This window comes from Tachyglossus aculeatus, chromosome 6 (assembly GCF_015852505.1).
Source record: "Tachyglossus aculeatus isolate mTacAcu1 chromosome 6, mTacAcu1.pri, whole genome shotgun sequence".
Taxonomy (NCBI): domain Eukaryota; kingdom Metazoa; phylum Chordata; class Mammalia; order Monotremata; family Tachyglossidae; genus Tachyglossus; species Tachyglossus aculeatus.
In genome coordinates, this window is record NC_052071.1 from 39,227,209 (window position 1) to 39,241,040 (window position 13,832).

Sequence of the window (13,832 nt, forward strand, 5' to 3'; positions counted from 1 at the left end):
AAATATGATTGATTGGGCACATAGTAAGCGCTCAATAAATATGATTGATTGATTGGGTAGGGACCGTCTCTATATGTTGCCAACTTGGACTTCCCAAGCGCTTAGTAGAGTGCTCTGCACATAGTAAGCGCTCAATAAATACAATTGATGATGACGATTAGACTATTACCGCACGCCAGGCGCTGTACTAAGCCACAAAGAGAGCCCGCCCCCGCCGCGGGGCTGGAGGCCCGGGCGGGGATTGGCAGCCGCTCCTGTCAATCTCGCGCGGCGCCTGCGCGCCTATTGGCGGGGGCAACACGCGGGGCGGAGGCGGGGACGGGGAGGGGGAGGCGCCGCCGATTGGTCGGGGGGCGGGGAGGGGGCGACGCCGATTGGTCGGGGGGCGGGGAGGGGGCGTGGCTTCCCCGCGAGCGGGCCGCGCAGTCGGGGCGAGTTGCAGGCTGGTGGTCAGTGTGCCCGCGGTGGCCATGGCGAGCGGGTGCGGGCGGTTGGGGCTGGGGCTGGGGGCCCGCGTGGCGCTCACCGCCTCCTACTGCACCGGGGACGGCTCCGGCACCGGCTCCGGAGGCCCCCCGGGCCCCGGGCCCCGCAGCCCCGGCCGCCAGGCGGCTCCCCCGCCGGCGCAGCCCCGGCCTCCGCAGGGAGAGGACGCCCGGACCCCCCCCCGCCGCCGCCCGACGCTTCGCCAGCTCCAGCGCCGCCGCCGCCCCCCCCTCCTCCAAGCTGGACAACAAGAGCTTCCTGTGGGCGCGCTACAACGAGATGAAGCGCCTGGTGCAGGGTGAGCCCCCCGCTCCTTCGTTACACCCTCCTCATCCAGGCCTATTTATTAACAATAACGATGATGGCATCCGCTCATTCGTTCAAGCGCATTTAGTGCATTCATTCATTCAATCGTATTCATCATCATAATGATGATGGCGTTTGTTCATTCGTTCAATCGTATTTATTGCATTCATTCATTCGTATTTATCATAATGATGATGGCAGCAGCGCTTAACAATAACGATGATGGCATCCGCTCATTCGTTCAAGCGCATTTAGTGCATTCATTCATTCAGTCGTATTCATCATCATAATGATGATGGCATTTGTTCATTCGTTCAATCGTATGTATTGCATTCATTCGTTCAATCGTATTTATTGCATTCATTCATTCGTATTTATCATAATGATGATGGCATCAGCGCTTAACAATAACGATGATGGCATCCGCTCATTCGTTCAAGCGCATTTAGTGCATTCATTCATTCAGTCGTATTCATCATCATAATGATGATGGCATTTGTTCATTCGTTCAATCGTATGTATTGCATTCATTCGTTCAGTCGTATTTATTGCATTCATTCATTCGTATTTATCATAATGATGATGGCATCAGCGCTGAACAATAACGATGATGGCATCCGCTCATTCGTTCAAGCGCATTTAGTGCATTCATGCATTCAATCGTATTCATCATCATAATGATGATGGCATTTGTTCATTCGTTCAATCGTATGTATTGCATTCATTCGTTCAATCGTATTTATTGCATTCATTCATTCGTATTTATCATAATGATGATGGCAGCAGCGCTTAACAATAACGATGATGGCATCCGCTCATTCGTTCAAGCGCATTTAGTGCATTCATTCATTCAATCGTATTCATCATCATAATGATGATGGCATTTGTTCATTCGTTCAATCGTATGTATTGCATTCATTCGTTCAGTCGTATTTATTGCATTCATTCATTCGTATTTATCATAATGATGATGGCAGCAGCGCTTAACAATAACGATGATGGCATCCGCTCATTCGTTCAAGCGCATTTAGTGCATTCATGCATTCAATCGTATTCATCATCATAATGATGATGGCATTTGTTCATTCGTTCAATCGTATGTATTGCATTCATTCGTTCAATCGTATTTATTGCATTCATTCAATCGTATTTATCATAATGATGATGGCATCAGCGCTTAACAATAACGATGATGGCATCCGCTCATTCGTTCAAGCGCATTTAGTGCATTCATTCATTCAATCGTATTCATCATCATAATGAATGATGGCATTTGTTCATTCGTTCAATCGTATGTATTGCATTCATTCGTTCAATCGTATTTATTGCATTCATTCATTCGTATTTATCATAATGATGATGGCATCAGCGCTTAACAATAACGATGATGGCATCCGCTCATTCGTTCAAGCGCATTTAGTGCATTCATTCATTCAATCGTATTCATCATCATAATGATGATGGCATTTGTTCATTCGTTCAATCGTATGTATTGCATTCATTCGTTCAGTCGTATTTATTGCATTCATTCATTCGTATTTATCATAATGATGATGGCAGCAGGGCTTAACAATAACGATGATGGCATCCGCTCATTCGTTCAAGCGCATTTAGTGCATTCATTCATTCAATCGTATTCATCATCATAATGATGATGGCATTTGTTCATTCGTTCAATCGTATGTATTGCATTCATTCGTTCAATCGTATTTATTGCATTCATTCATTCGTATTTATCATAATGATGATGGCAGCAGCGCTTAACAATAACGATGATGGCATCCACTCATTCGTTCAAGCGCGTTTAGTGCATTCATTCATTCAATCGTATTCATCATCATAATGATGATGGCATTTGTTCATTCGTTCAATCGTATGTATTGCATTCATTCGTTCAATCGTATTTATTGCATTCATTCATTCGTATTTATCATAATGATAATGGCAGCAGCGCTTAACAATAACGATGATGGCATCCGCTCATTCGTTCAAGCGCATTTAGTGCATTCATTCATTCAATCGTATTCATCATCATAATGATGATGGCATTTGTTCATTCGTTCAATCATATTTATTGCATTCATTCATTCGTATTTATCATAATGATGATGGCATCAGCGCTTAACAATAACGATGATGGCATCCGCTCATTCGTTCAAGCGCATTTAGTGCATTCATTCATTCAATCGTATTCATCATCATAATGATGATGGCATTTGTTCATTCGTTCAATCGTATGTATTGCATTCATTCGTTCAATCGTATTTATTGCATTCATTCATTCATTCGTATTTATCATAATGATGATGGCAGCAGCGCTTAACAATAACGATGATGGCATCCGCTCATTCGTTCAAGCGCATTTAGTGCATTCATTCATTCAATCGTATTCATCATCATAATGATGATGGCACTTGTTCATTCGTTCAATCGTATGTATTGCATTCATTCGTTCAATCGTATTTATTGCATTCATTCATTCGTATTTATCATAATGATGATGGCATCAGCGCTTAACAATAACGATGATGGCATCCACTCATTCGTTCAAGCGCATTTAGTGCATTCATTCATTCAATCGTATTCATCATCATAATGATGATGGCATTTGTTCATTCGTTCAATCGTATGTATTGCATTCATTCGTTCAATCGTATTTATTGCATTCATTCATTCAATCGTATTTATCATAATGATGATGGCATCAGCGCTTAACAATAACGATGATGGCATCCGCTCATTCGTTCAAGCGTATTAAGTGCATTCAATCAATCAATCAATCAATCGTATTTATTGAGCGCTTACTATGTGCAGAGCACTGTACTAAGCGCTTGGGAAGTACAAATTGGCATCACATAGAGACAGTCCCTACCCAACAGTGGGCTCACAGTCTAAAAGGGGGAGACAGAGAACAGAACCAAACATACCAACAAAATAAAGTAAGTAGGATAGAAATGTACAAGTAAAATAAATAAATAAATAAATAAATAAATAGAGTAATAAATATGTACAACCATATATACATATATACAGGTGCTGTGGGGAAGGGAAGGAGGTAAGACGGGGGGATGGAGAGGGGGACGAGGGGGAGAGGAAAGAAGGGGCCCATTCATTCAATCGTATTTATTCATCATCATTGGCAGCTTTTAGACTGTGAGACCACTGTTGGGTAGGGACCGTCGCTATGTGTTGCCAATTTGTACTTCCCAAGCGCTTAGTACAGTGCTCTGCACGTAGTAAGCGCTCAATAAATACGACTGATGATGATGATCAGCACTTAGAACGCTGTTCTGCACGTAGTGAGCGCTTAACAAATGCCATCGTTATTATTATTTGTGCATTCATTCAATCAATCGTATTGCATTCATTCGTTCAATCGTATTCATTGCATTCATTCATTCAATTGTATTTATTCATCATCATCATCATAATGATGATGGCGTTTGTTCATTCATTCATTCAATCGTATTGCATTCATTCATTCAATCGTATTTATTCATCATCATAATAATGATGGGATTTGTTCATTCATTCAATCGTATTTATTGCATTCATTCGTTCAATCGTATTTATTCATCATCAGAATAATGATGGCATTTGTTCATTCATTCATTCATTCAATCGTATGTATTCATCATCATCATCATCATCATGATGATGGCATCAGCGCTTAGAATGCTGTTCTGCACGTAGTGAGCGCTTAACAAATGCCATCGTTATTATTATTATTTGCGCATTCATTCATTCAATCGTATTGCATTCATTCAGTCAGTCGTATTGCATTCATTCGTTCAATCGTATTCATTGCATTCATTCATTCAATCGTATTCATCATCATCATCATAATGATGATGGCGTTTGTTCATTCATTCATTCAATCGTATTGCATTCATTCATTCAATCGTATTTATTCATCATCATAATAATGATGGGATTTGTTCATTCATTCAATCGTATTTATTGCAATCATTCGTTCAATCGTATTTATTCATCATCAGAATAATGATGGCATTTGTTCATTCATTCATTCAATCGTATGTATTCATCATCATCATCATAATGATGATGGCATCAGCGCTTAGAACGCTGTTCTGCACGTAGTGAGCGCTTAACAAATGCCATCGTTATTATTATTATTTGCGCATTCATTCATTCAATCGTATTGCATTCATTCATTCAGTTGTATTGCATTCATTCGTTCAATCGTATTCATTGCATTCATTCATTCAATCATATTTATTCATCATCATCATCATCATGATGATGGCATTTGTTCATTCATTCATTCAGTCGTATTGCATTCATTCATTCAATCGTATTTATTCATCATCATAATAATGATGGGATTTGTTCATTCATTCAGTCGTATTTATTGCATTCATTCGTTCAGTCGTATTTATTGCATTCATTCATTTCATTTCATTTAATCGTATTTATTGAGCGCTTACTGTGTGCAGAGCACTGTACTAAGCGCTTGGGAAGTACAAGTTGGCAACACATAGAGACGGTCCCTACCCAACAGTGGGCTCACAGTCTAGAAGGGGGAGACAGAGAACAAAACAAAACATATTAACCAAATAAAATAAATAGAATAAATATGTACAAAATAAATAGATAGAGTAATAAATCCATTCGTTCAATCGTATTTATTCATCATCAGAATAATGATGGCATTTGTTCATTCATTAATTCAATCGTATTTATTCATCGTGATGATGGGATTTGTTCATTCATTCATTCAGTCGTATTTGTTGCATTCATTCGTTCAGTCGTATTTATTGCATTCATTCATTCAATCGTATTCATCATCATAATAATGATGGCATTTGTTTATCCATTCAATCGTATTTATTTCATTCACTCGTTCAGTCGTATTTATTGCATTCATTCATTCAATCTTATTTATTCATCATCATAATAATGATGATGGCATTTGTTCATTCATTCATTCAATCGTATTCACTCGTTCAATCATATTTATTGCATTCATTCATTCAGTCGTATTCATCATCATAATAATGATGGCATTTGTTCATTCGTTCAATCGCATTTATTGCATTCATTCGTTCAATCGTATTTATTGCATTCATTCATTCAATCGTATTTATTCATCGTCATCATAATGATGATGGCATTTGTTCGTTCATTGATTCAGTCGTATGTATTGCATTCATTCGTTCAATCGTATTTATTGCATTCAGTCGTTCAATCGTATTTATTATTCATCATCATAATAATGGTGATGGCATTTGTGCATTCATTCATTCATTCAATCGTATTGCATTCATTCGTTCAGTCGTATTTATTGCATTCATTCATTCAATCGTATTTATTCATCATCATAATAAAGATGGGATTTGTTCATTCATTCATTCAATCGTAGTTATTGCATTCATTCGTTCAATCGTATTTATTGCATTCATTCGTTCAATCGTATTTATTATTCATCATCCTAATAATGATGATGGCATTTGTTCATTCATTCATTCAATCGCATTTATTATTATTATTAATAATAATAATTATTAATTATTAATTAATAATAATTATTAAAATTATTAATAATAATGATGGCATTTGTTCATTCAGTCGTATTTATTGCATTCATTCATTCATTCATTCAATCGTATTTATTCATCATCATAATAATGATGATGGCATTTGTTCATTCATTCATTCAGTCGTATTTATTGCATTCATTCGTTCAATCGTATTTATTGCATTCGTTCATTCAATCGTATTTACTATTCATCATCATCATAATGATGATGGCATCTGTTTATTCATTCATTCAATCGTATTTACTGTGTTCATTCATTCAATCGTATTTATTGCATTCATTCATTCAATCGTATTTATTAATAATAATAATAATAATGGCATTTGTTCATTCACTCATTCAATCGTATTTATTGCATTCATTCATTCAATCATATTTATTAATAATAATAATAATGGCATTCATTCATTCGTATTTATTGAGCGCTTACTGTGTGCAGAGCACTGTACTAAGCACTTGGGAAGTACCAGTTGGCAACATATAGAGACAGTCCCTACCCAACAGCGGGCTCACAGTCTAGGAGGAGACAGACAACAAAACAAAACATATTAACAAAATAAAATAAACAGAATAAATATGTACAAATAGAGTAATAAATATGTACAAACATATATGCATTTGTTAAGTGCTTACTATGTGCAAAGCACTGTTCTAAGCACTGGGGGACATACAAGGTGATCGGGTTGTCCCACGTGGGGCTCACAGTCCTAATCCCCATTTTACAGATGAGGGAACTGAGGCTCCGAGAAGTTAAATGACTTTTCCAAGGTCAGTCAATCAATCGTATTTATTGAGCGCTTACTATGTGCAGAGCACTGTACTAAGCGCTTGGGAAGCACAAATTGGCAACATATAGAGACAGTCCCTACCCAACAGTGGGCTCACAGTCTAAAAGGGGGAGACACAGCAGACATGTGGTGGAGCTGGGATTCGAACCCATGACCTCTGGCTCCAAAGCACATGCTCTTTCCACTGAGCCACGCTGCTTCTCTGAGCGCTTACTGCGTGCAGAGCACTGTACTAAGCGCTTGGGAAGTACAAATCGGCAGCATATAGAGACGGTCCCTACCCAACAGCGGGCTCACAGTCTAGAAGGGGAACACAGACAACAAAACAAAACTTACTGTGTGTGCAGAGCACGGTACTAAGCGCTTGGGAGAGTACAATATACCAATAGATACATTGTCTGCCCACAATCGTATTTCATAATGATGGTATTTGTTAAGCGCTTACTATGTGCAAAGCACTGTTCTAAGCACTGGGGAGGTTGCAAGGTAATCAGGTTGCCCCACGGGGGGCTCACAGTCCTAATCCCCATTTTACAGAGGAGGGAACTGAGGCTCAGAGAAGTGAAGTGACTTGCCCAAGGTCACACAGCCGGGGTCGGGATGAGAACCCACGACCTCTGACTCCCAAGCCCGGGCTCTTTCCACTGAGCCACACTGCTTCTCTATTCATGCTTCACTCATTCATTCGGCCCTATTTATTGAGCACTTAATGTGTGCAGAGCACTGTACTAAGTGCTTGGAAAGTACAGTTCAGCAGCAAAGAGAGATAATCCCTGCCCACAACGGGCTCACCCTCCCCACCCTAATACTAATGATGGTATGTATTAAGCGCTTGGAAAGTACAATTTAGCAACAGAAACAACCCTGCCCACAACGGGCTCACCCTCCCCACCCTAATAATACTAATGATGGTATTTGTTAAGCGCTTACTACGTGCCGGGCACTGTAGCAGTAATGATGGTATTTGCTAAGTGCTTACTATGTGCCAAGCACTGTTCTAAGCGCTGAAGTAGATACAAGGTAATCAAGTTGTCCCATGTGGGGCTCACAGTCTTCATCCCCATTTTACAGATGAGGGAACCGAGGCCCAGAGAAGTGAAGTGACTTGTCCAAAGTCACACGGCTGACAAGTGACGGATCCGGGATTAGAACCCACGACCTCTGACTCCCAAGCCCGGGCTCTTTCCACTGAGCCACGCTGCTTCTCTAAGCCACACTGTACTAAGCGCTGGGGTGGATGCAAGCAAATCGGGTTGGACTCGGTTCCTGTCCTGTGTGGGGCTCACAGTCTACTAATACTAATAATAATAATGATGGCATTTATTAAGCGCTTACTATGTGCAATGCACTGTTATAAGCGCTGGGGAGGTTACAAGGTGATTAGGTTGTCCAACGTGGGGCTCACAGTCTTAATCCCTCACCTCCTTTGGTGGTGTATTTAAGGAGCCGCCCCCCCCCCCCCCCCTTTTAGGATTTCGGCGTTGAGAGCTCACCTCCTCCAGGAGGCCTTCCCAGACTGAGCCCCTTCCTTCCTCTCCCCCTCGTCCCCCTCTCCATCCCCCCATCTTACCTCCCTCCCTTCCCCACAGCACCTTATATATGTATATATGTTTGTACATATTTTTTTACTCTATTTATTTATTTATTTAATTTATTTCTACATATCTATTCTATTTTATTTTGTTAGTATGTTTGGTTTTGTTCTCTGTCTCCCCCTTTTAGACTGTGAGCCCACTGTTGGGTAGGGACTGTCTCTATATGTTGGCAATTTGTACTTCCCAAGCGCTTAGTACAGTGCTCTGCACATAGTAAGCGCTAAATAAATACGATTGATGATGATGATGATGAATCCCCATTTTACAGATGAGGTAACTGAGGCACAGAGAAGTTGAGTGACTTGCCCAAAGTCACACAGCTGATAAGTGATAAGTGGCGAAGCCGGGATTTGAACCCATGACCTCTGACTCCGAAGCCCGGGCTCTTTCCACTGAGCCACGCTGCTTCTCCTACTAGCAAGGCCTCTCCCCTCTGCTAGGCCCTTCCTTGGGAATTGGTTTGGGAGGTTGGGTAGGCTGGACGCAAGAGGATCTCTCTTCTCTGGAGGGCAGGGATCATGTCTTTTATTTCTGCTCTGTGTTCCCAAGAGCGCCCAGTAGGCCCTCAGTGAATCCTGTTGATGTGATGAAGAGGGAGAGATTCATTCAGTTGTCTTTATTGAGCGCCTAATGTGTGAAGAGCACTGTACTAAGCACTTGGAAAGTACAATTCAGCAACAAAGAGAGACAGTCCCTGCCCGTAATGGGCTCACAGTCTAGAAGGGGGGAGACAGACATCAACAACAAGTAAACAGGCATCAATAGTATGTCATCAATCGTCATCATCAATCGTATTTATTGAGCGCTTACTGTGTACAGAGCACTGTGCTAAGCGCTTGGGAAGTCCAAGTTGGCAACATATAGAGACAGTCCCTACCCAACAGCGGGCTCACGGTCTAAAAGGGGGAGACAGAGAACAAAACCAAACATACTAACAAAATAAAATAAATAGAATAGATATGTACAAGTAAAATAAATAAATAGAGTAATAAATATGTACAAACATATGTACATATATACAGGTGCTGTGGGGAAGGGAAGGAGGTAAGATGGGGGGATGGAGAGGAGGGCGAGGGGGAGAGGAAGGAAGGGGAGCGCTTAATGTGTGAAGAGCACTGTACTAAGCACTTGGAAAGTACAATTCAGCAACAAAGAGAGACAGTCCCTGCCCGTAACGGGCTCACAGTCTAGGAGGGGGAGACGGACATCAACAACAAGTAAACAGGCATCAATAGTATCAATATAAATAGAATTAGCGATATATAATAATAATAATGGCATCTCTTAAGCGCTTACTATGTGCAAAGCACTGTTCTAAGCGCTGGGGAGGTTACAAGGTGATCAGGTTGTCCCACGGGGGGCTCACAGTCTTCATCCCCATTTTCCAGATGAGGGAACTGAGGCCCAGAGAAGTTAAGTGACTTGCCCAAAGTCACACAGCTGACAACTGGTGGAGCAGGGATTTGAACTCATGACCTCTGACTCCAAAGCCCGTGCTCTTTTCACTGAGCCACGCTGCTTCTCGTGTATATATATATGTATATATATATATATGGGAAGAATACCTATTCTATTTATTTTATTTTGTTAGTATGTTTGGTTTTGTTCTCTGTCTCCCCCTTTTAGACTGTGAGCCCACTGTTGGGTAGGGACTGTCTCTATATGTTGCCAACTTGTACTTCCCATACATGTATATATACACATCAGAACAAGTAAACCAGGCATTAATATAAATAAATAGAATTATAGATATGTACATATATATACACAAGTACTGTGGGGTGGAGAGGGAGTAAAGGAAAGGGAGCGAGTTGGGGAGATGTTGTGGGGGAGGGAGAGCTGATGAAAAGTGGGGTTTAATCTGGGAAGGCTTCCTGGAGGAAGTGAGCCTTCAGTAGGGCTTGGAGGGGGGAAGTGTAATTGGTGTATTTAAGGAGGTGCCCCCGCCCCCCCCCCCCCCCCCATTTTAGGATTTCGGCGTTGAAGAGAACTCAGAGAGGTCTTCCCCAACCACCAAGCGAGACTACATCCAAATCACCACTGACATCCCTTCTGGGGAAAAAAAAATTGGATTGGGTCTGTGGTGGGATGGGAAGCTGAAAGGGGTCTGTCTAATAATGCGTATTTCAGCCCAATCCCCAAGTCTTTTCTCCTTGAAATCTGATAAGGCTTCCTTCAAATTACACCTCTTCTGACACAAGACATCACCTTCCTTCCTCCAGAGCTTGCAACCCTGCCCCACGTTTCCCTAAGCGTTTTTTAGGTGGTAGAGGTTAGGTTCAGCCGTACCGAGGTGGCCCCCCACTTTTACAATCAACTCGATTGCCTCTTCCTATTGAATCAGGGGTGGGAAAGAAAAGCATAATCCTCAAATTGATGGGGGTTAGGAAGGAAATAAAGCCCTTCTCCAAGTGTAATTTTATCCTGTGGGCTGGAGCCCTCCTGCTAAATTTACCTGTTCTGCTGAGGAAAAAATCGTGTTTGGGCTGTTTACATAATAATAATAATAGTATTTGTTAAGCACTTACTATGTGCTTTAGACTGTGAGCCCACTGTTGGGTAGGGACTGTCTCTATATGTTGCCAACTTGTACTTCCCAAGCGCTTAGTACAGTGCTCTGCACACAGTAAGCGCTCAATAAATACGATTGATTGAGTGATTGATTACCAAGCACTGTTCTAAGAGCTGGGGTAGATACAAGGTTATCAGGTTGTCCCACATGGGGCTCACAGTCTTAATCCCCATTTTACAGATAAGGTAACTGAGGCACAGAGAAGTTAAGTGACTTGCTCAAAGTCACACAGCTGACAAGTGGCAGAGCAGGATTCGAACACACAGCCTCTGACTTCCAAGCCCGTGCTCTTTCCACTAAACCACACTCCAATGCCAGTAGCCCACTTACAGTGGTCTTCCTTCAGGGGGAATCCTCACATTGTATGGTCTTTAAGCAACTCTTTATTTATTTATTTATTTTACTTGTACATATCTATTCTATTTTATTTTGTTAGTATGTTTGGTTTTGTTCTCTGTCTTCCCCTTTTAGACTGTGAGCCCACTGTTGAGTAGGGACTGTCTCTATATGTTGCCAATTTGTACTTCCCAAGCGCTTAGTACAGTGCTCTGCACATAGTAAGCGCTCAATAAATACGATTGATGATGATGATGATGATGAACTCTTCCACTTGTTTTTGAAGTTAGGGTCAACAGGTGACGTTTCTTGGTGACATTTCATTTTCTGTCCCTGCCCCCCATAGTCTTGTTGGAAATTGAGGGGTGAAGGAAGCAAGCGGTTTGCTTCTCAAGCCTTTCTGAGTCTGCTTTCCTCATATGTAAAACATTTGTGGGCTTTAATGCTGAAATTGTCCTTTAGGATCTTTGCAGGGCGAGGGTGAGGGATGGTCCCTAGAGAATCGACAGTGTCCCGGCAGTGTTATTTTTTTCCCAGTCTGTTGGCTTGTCCAGTGTATTCCCCTCTTCAATCAAATGAGGAAATTGCTTGTTTTTATTTCCTCTCTTGTTTATTTAATTGATAGACAAACCCAAGGTTCCCAGCGTGCCGCATTCCGTCGTGGGCAGATGAGGTCTGGAAATAAAAAGCTGGGTTGTGGGAGCGGAAGGGAATAAGTTTGTAGAAGGGAGGGAAGGGAAGGGAAAGTGTGAAACTGCTAAGGGAAAACAAGGTGCCGGACCCCAGAAAGCAAAGACCCCCCCGCAACCCCAGAGCCCTGAGAAGGGTGAGAGAGTGTTTATGGCGGTCCGCCGCAAGGCGAGCCACCGCCTGTCCCTGGCCCTGCCTCTATACTATTTATTTTATTTTGTTAGTATGTTTGGTTTTGTTTTCTGTCTCCCCCTTTTAGACTGTGAGCCCACTGTTGGGTAGGGACTGTCTCTATATGTTGCCAATTTGTACTTCCCAAGCGCTTAGTACAGTGCTCTGCACATAGTAAGCGCTCAATAAATACGATTGATGATGATGATGTGACTTGAGCATGCAGAGAGACATCTGGGTGCAGCGTCCTCCTCACCGCAAAGCCCAGATTGGCCTGTCTTTTTTCTGGGCTGTTTAATTTTCCTGAGAGCTGACGTGGAGTTCCTCCTGCCAGACTTTCTGCACAAAAGGGTTCACTCAGAATCCCCAAACTCTGTTTTCTTATCCCCAACCTGGTGCTCACGGACACGTTCCTCCGTTTTTGGTTTTTTTTTTAATTTTTTCTTTTAGTTCTGTCTAAATAAAAACGGAGTGATTTGCTGGGTTGTGAAGTTGGGTGGGAGCCAGAGGCATGCTGAGGCAGCATTAGTTACTAGCCTTAGCTACCATTTTCTAGTCAAGTCAGAGAGGCGGGCAGCTTTTTCGACTGGAAAATCTGTCCTTGTGAAAACTGATCTCATCCCAAACAGACTCATTCCTGATTCATGTCTCCAAACATTTAGCGGTCGAATTTGCTTTTGGATTTGCACCCTTTATTCACCCTTCAGCCCCTATATAACTACGTATGTATTCTTAGTTTATTAATGTCTCCTCCCTCAGACTGTAAGCTAATTGTGGGCAGGGAACACGTCCACCTACTCTGTTAAATTGGACTCTTTAAACCCAGTTCTCCTATAACTCGGGTTGCATTCTTGGAAAATTTGCACTGCAGTATTTACGCACTCTGATGCTGTGTGCCTGAGCACGGGCAGTTTTTTCCGACGCCTCGGCTTATTCAAGCAGCCTTCGAACTCAGGGGTGTTCTGAGCTCAGGAGAAGAAGACTGGAGAGGTGTCCTGCCAAAGAGCTGCTTTCTTCCTCCTGTCCCGACCTTTCTTCCACCTTCCTTTCCTTCTTCGCTTCTAACCTTTGTTCTCTAGCTGGGTGTTATTGTGACATGAAGCATTTCCATGCTGTCTAAAACTTGTGGATGCTCAATGACCAGTGAGCATCAAGGGATGCTCCCCCTTCTAGACTGTGAGCCTGCTGTTGGGTAGGGACCGTCTCTATATGTTGCCAACTTGTACTTCCCAAGCGCTTAGTACAGTGCCCTGCACACAGTAAGCGCTCAATAAATACGATTGAATGAATGAATGACTCTGCCAAGTGCGTAGCACACTGCTGTGCGC

At 42.1% G+C, this 13,832-nt stretch overlaps 1 protein-coding gene across 1 annotated transcript in view; it reads left to right on the top strand.

Moving 5' to 3' along the window:
* Positions 1-470: 470 nt before the first annotated feature.
* Positions 471-13,832, top strand: part of LOC119929740 (5'-nucleotidase domain-containing protein 2-like) — a 57,101-nt gene continuing 43,739 nt past the window's right edge. Inside the window, 2 exon segments of the mRNA XM_038747993.1 lie at positions 471-640; positions 642-784. Of these exon segments, the coding sequence (XP_038603921.1) occupies positions 471-640; positions 642-784 (313 nt within the window).